Raw genomic sequence first — 19,724 nt, forward strand, 5'->3', positions numbered from 1 at the left:
ACCCTGGCCGCAGGCGCTCGGGCCAAAGCTGCCTTCCCTACGCTCATTTTCTCCGCAGTCGGGCCCTGCGCGGGCGGCTCATTCAGTCCCGGGGCATCCCCACGGAGAGGTAGGGGCGCAGCGGCTGAAGGGACCGAAACAGAGGAAGGCCTGGGCGGGCTCCCGGGCACCGGGCCCTGCCCACGAGAAGTCCTCGAGGCGTGTTCCGGGCGCGGTTCCAAGAGGCTGGGCAGGCTTGCAAGTTTTGGGGCGTCGCCGATCTCCCCTAAACTCAGCGGCGCTAGATGGCCGAGGGTGGGGCCCTCAATTTGCTGGGCCTGTCCTAGTCTCTCCGAAGCAGATGTGAAAACTCCCCTCCTCTTCGCCTCAACCCATCTTTTCTGCCCCGAGAGCCTCAGCCCGAGTCTGCACCCCATTTCTTGCCCCGCATTTTCTGGGGTTGCAAATCGCCCTCTTTCACTCGAAGCGAGACCCTCAAGTTTTTATCTTTTTCTGTGACCCCTCCCTTCCTTCTTTCCTTCCTTCCCTTATTCATTTATCCAGCAAATTTTCACCTCCCAGCGTGACCATTTCTCAGTCGGCCGCACCAGCTGGGGTCGTCGGGGGATTCCCAGTGATGACGCAGTTAGGTGCACCCCTGCTTCCAAAGAGCCAGTAGAATCCCGGGGCCTGAGGCATGAGGTCATCCGCTGTGATGCCCATTGGTTCAGGCCTGGACCGAGGGTGGTCCCCATAGCAACCGACGGCGCGTCCGAGCGGAACCTGGAAAGTAGTAGTGGCCGGAGCTGCTGCGGCTGCTTGAATGGGTGCTTGAGGGTTTGAGATGAGGGAGGCTGAGACCGGAGCTCAGCTTCTCAGGTTCTGCGGCCCTAGCCCAATCCTGCTCTCATCTTTCCCAAGGTCCTTTTTCTTACTCAGAGTGGTGGTCAGCGCCACGTAACCCAGGAATTGGGGTGGGGATATTGGTGATAGCATTAGGGGTCCTGGGTGTGCAGAGCTGCAGCCACCAGGAATGTCACTTCTGAGATCTGCATATCGTCTGCATCTCATTTGCATTCTCTTCATTTAAGGTCAAATTGGGCAGACGTCTCCACATCCCCAGCCCTGTCATTGTCTGTATCCCTAATCCATCCCTTAAATTAATCTACTCTATCCCTCAGTTGCGTTGCTCCATACCCCACCCCTCTCCCCAGCCTCCAGTGTGCCCTGGGGGTGGACGAAGGGGCAAAGACAAGCTAAAGGAGAAAGGATAAGGAGTCTGCTTCTCCCTGTGGATGTTGGTGACAGATGGGGAGGGCTGGTAGGTTCTGCCTGGAGACTAAATTGGCAAAGCAAATGGTTGGGGGAGGTGCTGCTCGGACTGAGGGTCTCCAGGGCCAAATCACCCACATGCCTGGCAGGACGCTGTCACTCGGGATGCCTGGTTCCAGCAAGGGGCAGGCCTGCCCACCTGTCTGGTGCCAGGACAGCTTCCTTCCTCCAATTAAACACTAATGAGGTGTCATTAACCCTTAGCTCGCCTACCAGCCCTCAGGTAGAACTCAAACTCACGGTCTTGGGCTGAGGAAAGAAGAAGCAAAGAGCACCTTCGAGGACGCTGAGAGGCAATGAGGTTAGGGGATCAGGAAACAAGCAGGCAGGGCCATACACTGGCTATCCTGCTTCTGAAGGATTCTGGGCATGTGTCCTGCTGCCAGAGTGCATTTATTCTTTTGTTCATTGATTCATGATCATTTATGAAGCACCGTACCTACCAACTAAATACCAGGCTACATGCTGAATGCTGGAGGTACACACTTTGCATAAGAGAAGACAGACTGACCAACAAATAATTTTAATGCCAAGTGCTAATGCTGTTATAGTGTTATATACAAAGTGCTATGGGAACACAGGCAAAATGGGCTGTCAGAGAAGGCTTGGGTTTTGAAGGACAAAGTTTATGGCAGGGAGGGCATGTGTAGAACTAATAATAATGTTTGTGTGTGCATGAGACACAGTGAGGATCCATGTATAGTTGTGTTTTCAGGACTACTGGTGCTTGTCTTCCCACAGCACCGTGCTATTCAGATACACATGTATCTATGTGTATGTTGTGTATGTGTGAATATGTGTGTATGTGTGTTGTCTGGACCTCTCTTTCTGAAATCCTTCTCATGAGCACACATTGTGGTTTTATTACAGATCAATGTATGCTGTGAAGCTCTTGAGCAGATTGGCCTGGACCTGCCCAGCCCAGGGGAGGGAAAGTAGGGAACTGATGTCTGCTCTTGGAAGAGTGGGCAGGCACCATTTCACACCTGGGAACCCAGACCCCTGGCTCCTTGAGTGGCATCGGGCTGGCCAGGGGAGGCGAGGGGCTGGACCCTGGGCTGTGGTAAGGTGTACCCAGCCTGTAGCCCCCTCTAACCCTGGCTTCCCAGGGGCGACCTGGGAACTCCCACCACTCCCCACCAGGACCTCAGGACCCCTCCCCCTGCCTGCTCTGCTTCTGTCTGAGGAGGGGCAGGCCGGCTCAGACCTGTCTGCTGGTTCTCTCCCCCAGGGAGCGGATCCTTTCCAGGGGACACGAGAGGGCTGGGGAATGCTGGGGCCTACTGGGAGGCTGCCAGATACTCCGCCCTGGCCTTCTGCCGCTCTTTCCAGTCTGGATTCTCCCCACCCACTCTAAGGTGCCACTTTTCTGGGTTTTTTGCCCAGACAAAGCCATCTTTGCCAGGGAAGCCCTAGGATTGCTATCAGAGGGTAGGGGTCTGGGCTCCAGCAGTGAGGCTTTAGGAAGTTAGGGTGGTCATTGCTACGCAGAGACCCCTGCTCCAACTCCCTGGTCTCCTTGTAGCCACTTGGAGCTGAATTTTGATGGACAGAAAAGGAAGAAAGCCTGGATCTAAGGAGAGTTGTAGGGGTTAGGTAGAGGTTCTAGGGTTTGAGGAGGAGGTTTGGGGCCTCTCCTTCCCTACTGTCAAAAATGGGGTCCTTCTTTTTTGGCTGTTACTTCCACTTCCCTCATTTCAACTAATCTTTTCCTTCCCCATTGCCACTTGCAAGCTCTGCGTCACCTCTTCCACCATGATAGCTATTAGGGAAGTTTGGAAATGGGGGAGAACCAATAGAAAAGGGAGTCTGGAGCTGATGTAGGTGGGCAGACCTCCACAGATAACCTCTTTGTAGTAATGAAGATGAAGTTTCCATTATTCAAGTACCTCTTGGGTCTCAAACACTGTGTTAAGTGCTTCCCAGACATTAGGAATCCTAATCCTCATACCGACCAACTCCTCGAGGCAAGCTATTATTATCCCCATTTGACAGATGAAAAAGCAGTCCCAGAGAAGGTGAGTGACTAGCAAAGCCAGTGAATGATAGAGCAGGAATTCAAATCCGAGCCCATGCTGCGAATCCATACTGCCTCCCTCTCAGCTTTTCTCAAAATACATGCAAAGGATACAAACACCACTGGTGTTAACTCCCCAGAGGTCCTCCCCACTCCAGGCTTCTTAGCTTGCTGGACTCATTAGAGGGATCGGGGTATGACGAGAATCGGGTTATTATATCTAGACCTCACCCACCAAACCCCGCATCCTAATCTCCTATGTCTTGACCACACGTCAGTGCATTGTGTTCCCTGCTGTCAATCACATGTGTCCAGGTCAACTCATGGACTTCAGAGCCCCACACAGCTATGCTGACACACACACTGGGAAGGGAGAAGGCATGTGCATTACCCTCTTTGCCAGCACCAGGTGTCCACGCGATGGCCACACCACCAGCCCACCCATGCTGGGCACACACATGGGCCTTGTGCCAGGTGCAGAACCCGTGAATATTTCATGTCTGGAGCCGGCGGCTGCCTCTCCCACTCACACGCGTGCCTCATCCTGCATCTCACAGGCTCCTTGTTTGTTTGTTTAATGAATTATTTATCCATGGTCCCCCTTCCCTCCCAGCCACCCCGCCCCCATGCCGTAGCCTCCATGATTTATTGAACACAGCTCAGCTCTGTGGTTGCCACCCGCTGTCCCATGAGCCACCTGGGGCCGCACAGCCCGAGTGCTCCCTCTGTCCCAAACCTGCTCTGGCCTCGGGAGGCAGAGCAGGGAGGGGGGAAGGCTGAGGCACCAAGCCAGAGAGCTCGCAGGGGCCTTAGCTCAGAACCCCTGGAGTGAAACCTGCAGCCAGTAGAATACAGGCAAGCCTGAGGGTCAAAGGGAAATGAAGGCAGAGCCTGCAGGTGAGGAAGACTGAGCCCTGAAAGCCCTGGAAAGAGGACCAGTCCCACGGGGGAAACCCAGCTCCAGCAGAGACCCTCAGCCAACAGAGAGGTGCGGGTCACGGTGGGCACCAGTGTTTCAAACTGTAGGTTGAGACCCATTAGGGGTGATGCAATTAAGAAATCAATTTTCTGGGTTTTGACCAGCTTTATTATTATTATTATTATTATTATTATTATTATTATTATTATCATCTTAGTTTTAAGAAACAGAACAAAAGAAAAATGTCAGAGTTCATCCTCTATAGTAAGGGTAAATATTGTTTCATGAAATTTTTGTTTCAATTATATATGTGAATGTGCGTGTGTGTGTGCACACTGGGTTCCAATGTAAAATAGACATCTAACTGTGGGTCCTGGTCAGGAGACAGTTTGAGTCACCGCTATAGACAAGGGCCTACACCCCATCAATGGAAACCTGGGTCCTTCCATGGCCCAAGTCCACCGAAAGAGGCCTAGACCTTCAGATCAGGTGCCAGGCATGTAGAGAGGAGCGCAGCCCCTATACCCAGAGCCCCTGGAGAGGCCCAGAGCCCACACATCGAGGCCTATAGACAGGAGTAGGCATTAAGAGCTGGAAGCACATCTCCCATGGGTAGGGAGAATTGCCACACACAGTTGTGCAGTCTGTGCATGGCACAAAGGAGCCACCCAAGGGGTAAGTAGAAACTGACACGAGCCCAACCTCCTCATCAAGGAAGGGAGACTTTTAGGGCGGCCTCCCACTGAAGGAAGCAGCACCTTTGTTTTTGAACAAAGGCACCAGTTACCAAGAGATGCACTCTGGAGGCTGGGTCTGCACAGAGGGGTGCCTTTTCTCATTTACACAAAGGCCCAGATCAGCCAGCAGCCCTGTGGGCAAAACCCAGGTATTCCGAGCACCAGATCTCACAGAGGAGGCTAGGCCCTGCTGAGAGTGTCTCAGAATTTGCAAGCCACAGAGAGCTGCTTAAACCCAGTATACAAGGCTCCAGATTCTAGAGAGAAGGGCCCATTTATTATTGGAGGGTGGGGGTAGGGTGCTAGATCCTAAAGAGAGTATCTGGATCCTGTAGACAAGGGCCCAAATCCTTAAACAGGACCCAGAGTCCATAAATAGGGATTTAAGCCTTGTAAAACGGACTAGAAAGTCCTAGAGCAAACGCTCTCACCCGCGATGACTGTCGCCAGCCTCTCCACCAACTGCGGGCCCCATGGCAGGGAGCCTTCCCTCCCACAGCCAGGCTTGTGGGCAGTACGGGAGGGGCTGGAACTTGTGATACCTGCCATAGGCAGCTGAACTTCATTTGGGGTGATACACATCTCCCTGGGTATGAGGAATCTAGGAGAAGGGAACTGTTTGCAAAGTCCCTCTTTCCCACCCCAAGGGGCCTAATTTACTTTCTGGCTCCTGAGAAGGGAGAGGATATCTCCAGGGACAGAGGGGAGCCCAGGGAGCACAGAGGCAGCTCTTGCTTGGCACAGGTCCTGTTCTGGGTGGCACTACCCCTCCCCCAAAACCAACTCGTGGTCAGGACCCCTATCCTGCCAAGGGTAAATGGCCGGAGAGTGCTTGAGGGTCATCTCCTGAAATAAAGAAACATAACAGCATCACGGCCATCTCCTGGGCACGGGAGATTGACTTGGGTTCTGAGACCCCATCTGAGGCCTGGTTATGCCTGGTCACTCTTAGACTGGGCCACTCCGAAGGGAAGAGAGAGGGGTGGACACCCCCTAAGTCCAGATTCTGAGCCCTTTCCCTAAAGTTTTACTTCCTAGAAAAAGAAGGGAGAAGAGGGGAAGAAGTTTTGGATGGAGCTGTGTGTGTCCAAGGATGCGTGTGCATTTTTCATGTGTGTTTCTGGGTGTGAGCTCCTATCTCTCTGGGTATCTAAGTCCCAATATTTCTACAGTTCTCTGTAGAAACTGAACCTTCACCTGTCTCTGTCTGTGCGGGTATCTGTATATGCGTGCCAAGTGCCTATATTTCTCTGTTCTCTGCCTCTAGCTGTCGGTGCCTTTTTCCTGAATGTGTGTGTGTGTAACGTCTGTGCTTGGGTGTCACTATGAGGACAAAGACTGCGGTAAGAGCTGAAACACAAGGTCTCTGCCCCCTGCCCTCGGTGCCAGCGTCTGTGAGAGTGGGAGTGAGAACTCCTGGGGACACTCTGGGCTGGACTGGGAGGGCCCTGCTTGAGTGTGAGCGAAGAAGCCTTTGTAGATGTCCCAGGAAAGCCTAGTCTGCTCGAGCTGACTCTCTCCTTCGCCCTCTCTTCCTCCTTGGGCCCCACACTGCCAAAGGCCCCTCCAGCCTCCAGTATTGACTTTCTTGGGGGCCGAGCTCCTCCACCCCACTTCGAGGATAAACGAGGCTCTTGTCCAGCTGGGCCTTCAGGTCACCAGCTGTCGGGTCCTTGGTACCAGCTGAAGCCTTCTCTGCCACCCTCCTGTGCCTACCTACTCCTCATGCACATGGGAAGAGGGGGCCTGGGGGAGCACAGGGCCAGGATGTTCAGAAAGGAGGGGGTCTAGTCCTCCTTATTAAGAGATCCTCCACCCACCTGCTTCCCAAGCCTCCTCCTTTACCCACCCCGGAGATGACAGTGCGCACACAAAACCCTTGTCTAGGGCTCCCGAATCCTTCTGGGAACTCCAGACTGGGGAGCAGAAGGCCCAGGAGGACCACTAGCAAATTGAACCGAAGAGGGAGAGGCCGGCAGCGCGCCGGCTCGCTCCCGAGGGGGCAGCACCAGTCGCACCTCCCACGCGCCGCGCGCTCCTGACCCGAGAGGGGCGGGGCCTGCCGCGAGCGCGCCGGGGGCGGGGCTTCGGGGGCGCGCCCGAGCGGGCGGAGAGCGGGCTGGGGGCGTGGCCTAGAGCTAGGGGCCGGAGGCGGTGGCAGCAGGGAGCTGGGAAGCCGAGAAGCCGCGAGCGCGGGGCTCAGTCGGGGGGCGGCGGCGGCGGCGGCTCCGGGGATGGCGGCGGCTCCGCTGCTGCTGCTGCTGCTGCTCGTGCCCGTGCCGCTGCTGCCGCTGCTGGCCCAGGGGCCCGGGGGGGCGCTGGGGAACCGGCATGCGGTGTACTGGAACAGCTCCAACCAGCAGTGAGTCGGGGGCCGAGGGAGCCCGCGAGTCCCGTGTCAGTGAGGGGGGAGCTGGGGGACCCGGGAAGTCCTGGCGGAGCCCGAGGTGGGAGTCCTAGGAGACCACAGCTGGGGGCTGGGAGGCGAGGGAGGGGTAGACGCACTCTGTGGGCGTCCGTGAAACTCGGGGGGTGCCTGAGAGGGGCTGTGGGGGTATAGTAAAGAGGACTTGGGCCGTGCTAGGGAGGCTGCCCAGGGAAACCCCCCACCCCACTTCGGCTTCTCCCGACACCGCGGCTGGAATCGCAGACCGGGTCCCACAGCCCTCCCGCATCTTCACCCCTTCGGCCGGGCTGGGGTTTAGGGGTACGGATAAGCTGGGGATAGGCCGCCGTAGTTGAGGGCCCAGGGCTGACCTGCTTTCGGCCAGAAGGGTGTCGGGGGTTCTGTCTAGGGCCCCTGCTCGTAAAAGTGGGACCTAGAGCCGAGACAGGAAATCCAAGCAAGCACCTCCTAGAACCAAGCCGAATGGGTTGCCTGGCTGGGTGGATGCGCCCCGCGAGGGTGAGCCAGGGCTGGGTCGTCGAGCTGGGGGGCCCTGGGAGTGCCGCTTGGCAGGACGAGAGCGTGGGGTGCCGGCAAGAGGGAAGGGGGAAGAGAGCTGTCGGCGTGTCACACACGCACACACACGCACGGGCTGGAGACGGCGTGTGGCTCCAAGTGTGAGCGGGCGTGCGCGGCTGTCAGTGTGCGTGTGTGTCTGAGTGTGTGATTTGTGTGTCTGCGTCGGCGACCGTCCAGGGGTGGGAGCGGGCGGCGGGGCGGGAGGGGGCTGCGGTGGGTGTCCGCGTGGCCGGCCGCGTCTGGGCTGAGGTGGCTTCGGCGCCGCCGCGGTCTGGGCGGGTGTCAGGGCTGCCGTGTGGTTTCCCCGGGTGCCGGCTGCGGGGCCGGGTCCTCAGTATGTTCCATCCTCTCTGCCCTTGTCTTCTCCTCCCTCCGAGCCGCTGTGTATATCACCCTGGCCGCCTCCGTGTGTGTCTGTGTGGTGGGGGGGACCCCTAGGGACGTGGGGGTTCACTGTCACACCTGCCCGGGCGGCGGCAGCGGCACTGCCTCTGGCTTTCCACCCCGGGGGGCGAATCGGGAGCAAATGGCGAGACCCCGGGGGAGAAGGCCGGGAGGGCCGGGCGGCCGCGACCCCCAACCTCCCGGGGGAGGGGCTACCGTTTGCCGCTCTGCTCTTTGTTGTTTGGGGCTCCGCGCCTCCCCCCTTCTCCTTTCTCGCTCCCAGAGTGTCAGACTGGGGGTGGGGATGAGCCAACGACGCCCCCCTTTTTGCTTCTCATGGAAGCCTCGAGGGTGGGGATGCAGCCCCTCCCCCCCGGAGCGGGACTTGGAAGCACTCCGGGGGGCTCTGGGGGCTGCCTCCTCTGCGCTCTCTGGCTCGTCCCCCTCCCCCAGACTCGCACGTCCATCCCCCGCCCCGCTAGAGTCTGGCGCGGAGTCGAGAGCGCGCAAGTGAGGGGCCCCAGGTTCCCCTCCACCCTCGGGGCACCCCCAGGTTCTTAGGGAAAGCCAGAGGCGGGAGGATGCGGGAATGGCTTTGGGGGGAGGTTAAGCATGTCCCCCTCCCCCGCATACACCTGGGCGCAGGTGAAGGCCCGGAAGGGGGTGGGAGAACCCGGGTGCTGGGAGCCTCCTTTCTGCCCTATCCATTCCCCAGTCGGCCTGGACCCGTGGAGCTAGGAGGGGGCGCGCACTCGGCCCGGAGGCCGCTGCCGCCCCCGCCTCGCTTCCCCGGCCTTTGTTGCCGCTGCGCCCGGGCTCCCCGGCTCCCTTACTGCGGCAGCCGCGGCCCCATAAATCGTGAGAGCGACGTGCTCCGGAGCCGGGAGTGGAGAGGGCCGGGGAGCTGGGGGCGGGGCCGGGCCAAGCCCCAGGCTCCCGCGCCCCCTCCCTCTGGTCACGTGAGCAGGGCTCCTGTCTCCCACTCCCCCATCACGTGCAGAGGGTCTCTACCCTTTAGGGTCACGTGGGGAGGGTCTGCGACCCCGCCTCCTGAGGGTCACGTGGGAGGGTGCTGGTGGGACACGTGCGGCGGTCTCCTTTGACAGATGTGGGGGCAATGCCCCGCACAGCCGCCTTGACCTATCGACCCCCTCCCTCCCACTCGGCCCCTCTGTTTGGTCCCCTGGAATAGGCAGGCGAGACCTGCTCCCTGCTTGACCCCGAGACTAAAGATGGGAGGGGGGGTTGCTGGGGGACACAAGACAAAGTGAGGTCGAGGATTCAAGTTGGGGGGCGCTGGCCATCAGCCAAATATATATTCCCTTGATTGTGCTTCACTTCCTCGCAGAACTGAGTGAGGGTGGTGGTATCCGCTCCTGTCTCAAGAAGCCTCAAAGAATGTCTCGTGCTGTCTCCCTACCTGTCTCCTTATCTCTAAAAGGTTCCAGTGGCTGATGCCTTTCATTCATACCTTCATTCAACAAATATTTACTGAGGCTCTACTATGTCCCGGTTGGTCTCTCCCTTTATTTCCGCCTGTCACTGAGACTCCCCGCACCCCCTTCTCTGTCCCTGATTCTCTCCTTTTGCACCTCCCTGTCTCATGCTCCACCGTTTCTGGGCCTCTCTGGACCTGCCTCCACACCTCTCCGGGTCCCCAAGTCTCTCTCTCTCTGTTTTCATTCTCTTCCTTCCCTCTTTGGGTTCCTGGTTCCTTTGCCCTCCGGCTATGTCTCATTCCCTTTCTCTTCTCTGTGAATCCGGCCCCTGTAAATCTTCCTCCTCCGCGCGTGTCTCCCTCCCTCTCGGTCTCTGGGTGTCTCGCTTTCGGCGGGTCTCTCGCTCTTCTCCGCCGCTGCAGATCAATAAACCTTCGCCGCCGCCGCTGTCGCAGGGAGGAGGGGCGGGGGCGGCGGGCGCGCAGCTTCTCCTCCTCCTGACGCCCACCGGGGAAGCCGGGCCCGGACTAGGGTGTCGGGACCCGGCCAGGCTGGGCGCCGAGGCGGAGGGTGCCGAAGGGCGCGGGGGTGGGGTGGGGGTCAGCGTGCACGCGCCGCCCCGCGGTTGCTCCAGCACCCCCGCCCCCCCCCCCCCCCGGTCCCCGCAGCCCCGACGCGCGGACCCCACGCCGCGCACACGTGGTCGGGCCTCGCCTGCCGGAACTGGCGACGCGCAGCCTCGGGGGCGCGCGCCGGGGGGAGGACAGCCCCGTCCGGTCCCTTTACAGCCCTTCTCCAGCGCCCTTCGCTCTGCATCCCGGTGTCTAGGGACGGGGGCGGGGATTTAACAAGTTTGGGTCCCTGGGGTCCTTTCCCTAGTCCCCGGTCTTGTTAGACACCCTGTTTATCTGCCTGTAATTGCCCCGGCGGGAGAGGCTTGCTCCTCCCCGCTCCCCGCCCCACACTCGGCCCCAGACAGCCCCTTCCAGCCCCGGAGTCCGGGCTGAGTGGGACCCGGCGCGAGTGGGCGGGGAGGGGAAGGAGTGAAGGGGAGGGGTCAGGACCCGCCCCGGGGTGGGTGCGAGCTGGGACCTAGATAGAGGGGAGAGGGGGCCTTCTTGCCCGGCGGCGTGTGTGTGTCGACGCTCGCCTTTCTTCCTGAGAAATGGAAGGTAGGGGGACGAGTAGGAAAGAATAGAGAATTGTTTAAAGGCGCAGGGCACATCCCAGTCCCCAGATCCCAGCCCTACCCCCGCACCCCACCCAGGCCCCGGGGGTGCGGCTCTGCTTTGGGGAGGTGGGGCTCTGCAGCGGGGTTAGCTTCCACAGGCCTTGGCGGCACCTCCCTGTTCACTGCCCTGTCCAGGAGGGTGACATTCAATTAGAGCGCCCAGGCAGAGCAGACATCCCGGGCCTCCTGGGAGTTGTGGAGGGGATTCCTGGCACCCAGCCCCTCTGCCCTCTGTCTGCCAGATACCAGCTGGGCACAGCCATCCCATGAGCAGAACTTTCTCCCACATGTCCCGCCTTAGGAGGCATTTCAGGGGCTGTTCATGCCTCCATGCCCAGGGATAGGTAAGAGGTGGCCTCCCTCCACTTGCCAGTGGTCTAGTGACGTTTCTATAAGGCTAGTTAGTCCCTGCCCTGTTGAAGAAACTGACGTTCCTCTAGGGATATATGTGAAGGTGACTTACTCCCTGCTGGAATGGGGTGTATTGAGGGAACTGGGTGGCATGGCAGGGACAGGCTACTTGGGAGTGGAACTGGGTGAGGCTTAAGGACAGAGGTCCTGGTGTGACTGTGCAGTTGCCCCAGGTCTCAGCAGCAGACCCCTTCCCAAAGCCTGAAGGAAGGAACAGGAGACACTGTGAGGTTTGGAGATGGAGCGAGGCAAGCCTGGGGTGGCAGCTGCCAGCCAGGCCTGGTCTAACCCGTTTTCCTGCTCCCAGTGCCCCAGGCCCAGACTCCTGCCCACCTGAGTGCCAGGGCCAGGGAGGGGCCTGAGTGACCCATCACTCCCGTGGGAACCAAATGGGGCTGGTGGCATTCCGGATGACTCAAGGAAGAGGCTGTTCCCATGCTTCCTGGGTGCCTAGCACCTGTCTGCCTCGCTGCTGGGCCTGGAAGTGGAGATTGGGGCTGGGGGCGGGGGGGGGGGGCGCTGCACAGGCAAGGCCAGGGAGGTGGGTAAGGTGGGGAGGGGCCCTTGAGGCCATACCCCATGCAGATGCCCCCCCAGCTTGTTTCCCTAATGGGTCTAATTTCTGTTTGTGGAGTTGGGAGGGGCCTGGTGACATGGGGACCCTTTTCCTCCCCTCAGGGATTCCCAGGGACTAGGGACCCAATGGTTTGACACTTTGCTGAGTGCTCTATACCTGCCTGTGTCCACTACCTCCCCCCTCATTGCCAAGATAGGTGCACTCCTACCCTAGGGAAATCAGAGGAAACCTCTGCCCACTTCTCTGAGTTCCTTCCTTCATTTAGACATTTCTCCCATCCCCTCACCACTCAGTACCCACCATCAAGAGGGTAAGACCAACACTTTGATGGTGATTGGCAAGGCAAGGGGGCACCAAGCATCTGCTTCTCTGCTCTGAGAGGGACCAGGGAAGTAAGCAGCATACCATCTTGTCTGGGCAGTACTCTACTTAGTATCATGGGGAGGGGGGCATTGGTGCCCAGTTTAAGGAGGGAGGTATAATGATGCAAAAGTTTTAGCTGGGTGGCATAATGTCACTTGGAGCCTTGATACTGAGTCTCTTGGCTCCTTGGCCTGTTGTCTCAGGTTATTGGGGACCTGATTGTCCATAGCCTCGGGGTGGAGGTCAGTGGATGCCTGTGGGACTCAAGGCACAGAGGCCAGTGATGTTTAGGGAGGACATGTGCCTGTATGTGTGTGTGGGGGGGGGAGAGGGAGGCAGGGAAGGAGCTGGAGGCAGCTGGAGGCCCACCACCACCGGCATGCAAGTCCACCACACATACAGTCCTGCTTTTCTATGTGTGTGCCTCCTCCCGGTGGGCGGTGGACATGTTTGTGTAGCTCGGAACTTATGCATGTCTATGCAGGAAGCTGTCACACATGTGTATGTGAGGGCATGTCCTATCAGACTGGCCCTGGGGGCGGATTGAAGGCAGTGGGGGAGCATGCTGAGAGAGGTGATGGAGAGCGCTCATCCCTGCGTAGGGATCCCTCCCATTCTCACCCTTCCCTTCCATCCCTTCTGTCCCTCCTCCGTGCTGCTGCAGTACGGAGGATGGACGGAGGAAAGCCGGGCCTGGGTCTGGGAGTCGCTGGGGCCTGCGCCGTTCCTGTGGTAACCAGAGCACAGGTTCCCTTCCTCCCCCTCCGCTCCATGCCCCGCCCCCTCTCTTCCTTTGGAGGTAGGGCCGGGCTTCCCTGCGCCTTTGCTACCCTCTAGTGGCCGCTAGGAGAAGGACCGAACAAGAAGGAGAGGACAGGGAAGGAGAGAACGGGAACTGAGGTCCCTAGGGGTTGCGGGGACAAAGACAGGGGTACGAAACCGTGGAGGCTCAGAGGAAAAGTCGGGAGGCTCCAGAGACCCTGGGGAAGGTCTGCGGAGCGGTGAGGTGGAAAGCGGGTTGGCTTTGGGGTTTCTCCTCTCTGACCCGCTTCCTTTCCCCCCGCAGCCTGAGGCGAGAGGGCTACACGGTGCAGGTGAACGTGAACGATTACCTGGATATTTACTGCCCTCACTACAACGGCTCGGGGGTGGGCCCCGGGGCGGGGCCAGGGCCCGGAGGCGGGGCGGAGCAGTACGTGCTGTACATGGTGAGCCGGGCCGGCTACCGCACCTGCAACGCCAGCCAAGGCTTCAAGCGCTGGGAATGTAACCGACCGCACGCCCCGCACAGCCCCATCAAGTTCTCGGAGAAGTTCCAGCGCTACAGCGCCTTTTCCTTGGGCTACGAGTTCCACGCCGGCCACGAGTACTACTACATCTGTGAGTGCGGCCGGGGCGCGGGGGCGGGGCAGGAGGGATGGGCGGGGCCAGGCGGGACCTAGGGGTTCGTGCCTGATTGACAGCTAGGGGGCGGGGCCCCGGGCGGCCCCGGGCAGGCCAGTGCGGCTGCGGCCGTGATGCCCCGGGATGAGGCGCCGGGACGCGGAGCCTCGGGTTTCAGCTCTGAGAGAGTCAAAAGGCCAAGAGACGGTTTAGGTCCAAGTTTGGGCGCAGAATCGGTGTTTTTGGAGGCCCATTCCCGAGGCGGGCCTCGGGGATCATTGTTTCTCGAGGGATGGGTCCAAAGGGCCTTCTCGGGCTGACGGCGGAGCCAGTGACCAGGGTCCGAAGGTTCGGGGTAGCTAGGGAAGGAGGCTGCCCGAGAGAGGCAGTTTGGAGGGGTTGCGAAGAGTTTCTGAGTGCGGGCACGGGGGCGCGAATGGCGACAAAAAGACTCAGGCGCACTCTCCTCCCCAGCCACGCCCACCCACAGCCTGCACTGGAAGTGTCTGAGGATGAAGGTGTTCGTCTGCTGCGCCTCCAGTGAGTACAGCGGGTTCCCGCCGCGCCCCCTTCCACGGCTCCCCTGCTTTGGGGCTCCCCCCCGGCTTCCTGGGGGCGGGGGTGGAGAGCGCAGGCGAGGGAGGCTCGCTCCCCAGCTGTAGCAGGGGGAGGGGATCCTGGCCCTGACTCTCCCCTCCTCTCTCCCCACCCGCACCGCACCCCGCAGCATCGCACTCCGGGGAGAAGCCGGTCCCCACTCTCCCCCAGTTCACCATGGGCCCCAATGTGAAGATCAACGTGCTGGGTGAGTCTGCGCAGCGCCCTCTGGTGGCCACTGCTGGAACCGCAGCCCCCTCCCCGGTGCCTGCTCACCTCGCATGCCTTCTCCCGGGGGCCCCGATCCTCGCAACCCCCGTGGGTGGCCACGTCCCCAGCCCCACTGCTGCTGCCGCTGCCGCGTGCCCTCGCCCCGGCGCGCAGCCCAGTCCTCACCAGTCTATTCATCTATCCACAGAGGACTTTGAGGGCGAGAACCCCCAGGTGCCCAAGCTGGAGAAGAGCATCAGTGGGACCAGCCCCAAGCGGGAACACCTGCCCCTGGCCGTGGGCATCGCCTTCTTCCTCATGACACTCTTGGCCTCCTAGCTCTGCCCCCTCCCTTGGCAGGGAGAGATGGGGCGGGGCTGGGAAGGAGCAAGGAGCCTTTGGCCTCTCCAAGGGACACCGCGGGGCCTAGACCCCTCCTCCGACGACGGGACGTGGGGTCTGCACCACACACCTGTGCCCATGACTTTGCCCCTCCCCCCCAGTAGGGCGCTGTAGTGGGCCGGGAACAGGGACAGCCGCAGGTCTCAGGTGGCCTTGTGGTTCTGGTAATGTTTGGTACCAAATTGGGGGACCATGAAGGGCAGTGCTCAGGACGCCCTGCCCCCTGGTATCTTTCCCTGACTCCTGGCGCCCTTCCCCTTCGTCACCCCAGAGAGAGAGATGTGCCCCAGAGAGAGCAAACCGCAGCCGGGGAGGTACCCCCATGGCTTTCCTCCAGAGGGGCAGAAGACGGGGAGGGGACTAGTGGGCAAGGGGGTAGCATGGCTCGCTGCCCCCTTCCCCTGTTTACAGCAATAAGCACGTCCCCCTCCCCCCAACTCCCACCCCCGGGACTGTGGTTTGGATTGAATCCAAGTTTACATGTAGACACCCCTGGGGGGGGCAGGCAGAGGATGAGAGTAGCAAGGGGTGGGCATTGGGGTGCCAGGCAGGCATGTACAGACTCTATATCTCTATATATAATGTACAGACAGACAGAGTCCCTTCCCCTCCGTAACCCTTGACCTTCCTAGACTTCCCCTTCCGGCTTCAGACCCCTTCCCCACCAGGCTAGGCCCCCCTACCGGGGGACCCCCTGGCCCCTCTTTTGTCTTCTGTGAAGACAGGACCTATGCAACGCACAGACACTTTTGGAGACCGTAAGATAACAACGCCCCCTCCCCCCCAGTCCTGAGCCCGGACCCAGCTCCCAGGACCGTGCCCCGCCCACCCGCCGTGGTCCCCACCCATCCTCCTGGGCCTTTTTCAAGTGCTTTGGCTGTGACTTTCATACTCTGCTCTTAGTCTAAAAAAAATAAACCGGAGATAAAAATAACTGCGTGTGTGATTTCAAGGGACCATCACCCTTCCCTTACCTGGGTGGGGGAGGGGACCCTGGGGACAAATTGCCAACTGAACACCTTGTTCCAGGGCTCCGTCTCTTTTAAGGAAGACAGCTCTGTGTGGAGGGCGGAAATCAGGGGCTTCGGAGCTGGGCCCGGGTGACTTTGGGTAAATCGTTGAATCTCTCTGAGCCCCGGGTATCTCTTTCAATACAATTGTAAAATTGGGTAAGAATTCATCTCTCTTAGGGCTGGCGTAAGGATTAAATGACATGGGGTATTTAAGGCTCCACCAATGATGGTTTTCTCCTCTTTCCATTCCATCCTGTAATCAGAAGTTCTTGACTTGGGTCTATGGAATTCAGAGGGTTCATGGGCTTAGGGGAAGAAAGTACATCTTTATTTTTATTCCCCCCTCCCCAACTGAAGTTTGGTGTTCTCATGGATTTGGACAATAAGCCGCAATAATATTAACAGTACCTGTGACTTTGTAACCAACAGAAATCACAGATGTTTTCGTTGACGTTTTCTCAAAATAATTGTTTATGTCCATCACTACTTTGGAATTGGGCTGGTTGTTATACCTTCCTTGTTTTTAATGTGTTAATAAAGATGCTCATATATTACTATACCAAAAATTGTAAATGTTTTCAATAACTGTTTTTTAATAATATAATTGGGTTCCTTTATGACGCTTTGTAATTTTATTTTCTTCATATACAAACATTCTGAAAAGGGGTCCAGGGGACTCACCAGATGGCCAAAGGGGCCCATGGCACAGGAAAGGCCACTGACCCCTGCTGTAAGGAGACACTGAGGGTTGCTGCACTGGGGGTACCTGTAATTACAGCGCTTTGCCTGCATCAGTCAGGAGACTTCTGCATTGGACAGAAGGCAAAAGATGGGAGGGAGGGCACATGAAGATGCCAAGGGTGTCTTCTCAGGAGGAGTAAACCCTGCCCCGGCTGGGTGATGTCAGGGTCCTGGGGGGGGCACCACAGGAAGGGTGGGGATTGGGGCCCAAACCCACTCTGGGCATCACTCGCTGATCCCAGTACCCTGGCCTGGGAGGGGGAGGTGCCTTCTTCTCGTTGTCAAACTGTACACCCAAGGGCTCCACCCAGGTTCTCTAATGGGCACTGTGTGGGCAGGCTGGGTCCCGGGGTGGGTGCTCCTGTGTCAGCCCCAGGTCGCGGGGACTGTGCCTGCTCCCCCTCTGTAGCCATAAAACATGAAATGGAATTTCAGCTGGACTCCAGAGAACGGGGAGGCTTCCCCCTGTGGCGTGGGGAGGGGTGGGGCAGCCAGCGTGCCAGTCTGAGACTCCCTACTGGGATGTAGGGAGATGAAAAGGTAGGCTCATGCATCCAATCATTCATTTATACACCTGACATTTTTTAGCACCTGCTGAGTGTCAGGCTTTACCCTGGATCCTGGGGATGTGCAGAAGGGACAGTCTTTACTCTCAAGCTCGTAATTGAGTTCGGGTTGATGTGTGAAGAGCGATAAATGAAAACAGACGCATGTAACAATACGACCAGGTATTACACGGTTAAATGCCAGGGGGCTGTGGGAACACTGAGGAAAGAGCACACCCCTGTCTGGGGCACAGGGACAAGGCTGCAGGGAGCAGGAGGTGCACACAGCGGGGGCTTTGCCATGGAGACACTTCTTTTTATATACATATATCTATATATATTTTATTGAGATAGCCTTATGCACTATACAGTCCATCCAAAGTGTAGACTCAATGGCTCACAATATCATCACAAAGTTGTCTACTCGTCACCATGATCATTTTTAGAACATTTTCATCACTCAGAAAAAGAAATAAAAAGAAAAACCCCATACCTCCCATATCTTTTACCCCTCCTTCTCATTGACCACTAGTATTGCAACCTACCCAATTTTTTTTTTACCCCTTATCCCCACCCCATTACTTATTTACTTGTTTGTCCTTATTTTTTTTACTTATCTGTCCATATCCGGGATAAAGGGAGAATCAGCCACAAGGCTTTCACAGTCACACGGCCACAGTAAAAGCTCTAAAGTTATGCAATCGTCTTCAAGAATTAAGGCTACTGCAGTACAGTTCAACAGTTTCAGGTATTTCCTTCTAGCTATTCTAATACACCAAAGTTAAAAAGGGATATCTGTATATTGCATAAGAATAACCTCTAGGATAACCTCTCAACTATTTGAAATCTCTCAGCCACTGAAATTTTTTTTTTTTTTTTTTTTTTTGGTCTCATTTCTCTCTTTCTCCTTTTGGTCAAGAAGGTTTTCTCAATCCCATGTTGCCCAGTCCTGGCCCATCCCCAGGAGTCATGTACCACGTTGCCAGGGAGACTTACACCGCTGGGAGTCATGACCCATATGGGGGGAGGGCAGTGAGTTCACCTGCCAAGTAGGCTAAGAGAGAGAGGCCACATATGAGCAACAAAAGAGGTTCTCTGCGGGTGACTCTTAGGCATAACTATAAGTAGGATGAGCTTCTCCTTTGCAAGAATAAGTTTCATAAGGGTGAACTCCAAGATCAAGGGCTCAGCCTTTTAAATTGGTTGTCCCCAGGGCTCACGAGAATATCAGGAATTCCCCACGTGGGCAAGTTTAATATTTCCTTCTTTCTCTCCAATCTCCCCAAGGGCACATTTTTATTCTTTGTCCAAATTACTCTAGGATGTATCAGGGCATCATACTAGCCTGAACAAACCAACAAGATCTCATTCCCTATTCAAGATTGCATGTAATTATGGTGTTCGAATAAACTGACCATACAAGTTAAGCTACATAGTGTGCTACCAAAAATATAACTTTTGCAACAAATAAACATCTCTTCCTTCGGTCTCATACAGAAGCTGAAGTTTTAAAATATAGACCATATCATCCTTTACCCTATATTTTGATTTACCTTAGTCCTATCTAGAGCAGTTTCATTTATATCTCTAGTAGAAGACTGATCACTTTTTAAAAATATTTATTCATTTATTTTAACACAACAACACATAAACATGAACATTCTTACCATATGATCATTACATTCTTAGTATATAATGAATAACTCACAATATCATCACATGGTTGTATATTCATCATCATGATCATTTCTTAGAACATTTGCACCAATTCAGAAAAAGAAATAAAAGAAAAAAGTTCATACATACCATACCCTTACCCCCCCTTTCATTGATCACTAGCATTTCAATCTACCAAATTTATTTTAACATTTGTTCCCCCTATTATTTATTTATTTTTAATCCATATGCTTTACTCATCTGTCCATACCATAGATAAAAGGAGCATCAGACACAAGGTTTTCACAGTCACACAGTCACATTGTGAAAGCTATATCATTATACAATCATCTTCAAGAAACAAGGCTACTGGAACACAGCTCTACATTTTCAGGCACTTCCCTCCGGCCTCTCCATTATAACTCAACTAAAAAGGTGATATCTATATAAGGCATAAGAATAACCTCTAGGATAACTTCTTGGCTCTGTTTGAAATCCCTCAGCCATTGACACTTTATTTTGTATCATTTCTCTCTTCCCCTTTTTGGTGGAGAAGGTTTTCTCTATCCCTTAATGCTAAATCCCAACTCATTCTAGGATTTCTGTCCCACGTTGCCAGGAAGGCATCTTTCCAGGAATGGAAGGCTGGACTTTGAGACAAGGAAAAGGAACAATTCACCTCAAAGATGTCCCACGTAGAGAGGTGAAGAAGGGCAGTGAGTTTGCTTGTCGTGTTGGCTGAGAGAGGCCACATCTGAGCAACTAAAGAGGTTCTCTGGGGGTGACTCTTAGGCCTAATTTTAAGTAGGCTTAGCTTATCTTT

The 19,724-nt window shown here is 56.6% G+C and overlaps 1 protein-coding gene across 1 annotated transcript; it reads left to right on the forward strand.

Moving 5' to 3' along the window:
• Positions 1 to 7,218: 7,218 nt before the first annotated feature.
• Positions 7,219 to 16,513, forward strand: EFNA3 (ephrin A3). The gene is made up of 5 exons (XM_077156352.1): positions 7,219 to 7,346; positions 13,421 to 13,734; positions 14,212 to 14,277; positions 14,465 to 14,542; positions 14,753 to 16,513. Exons 1-5 carry the CDS (start codon positions 7,219 to 7,221, stop codon positions 14,881 to 14,883), a joined length of 717 nt encoding a protein of 238 aa, XP_077012467.1. The 3' UTR covers positions 14,884 to 16,513.
• Positions 16,514 to 19,724: the final 3,211 nt, after the last annotated feature.

This window comes from Tamandua tetradactyla, chromosome 4 (genome assembly GCF_023851605.1).
Source record: "Tamandua tetradactyla isolate mTamTet1 chromosome 4, mTamTet1.pri, whole genome shotgun sequence".
Lineage (NCBI taxonomy): Eukaryota > Metazoa > Chordata > Mammalia > Pilosa > Myrmecophagidae > Tamandua > Tamandua tetradactyla.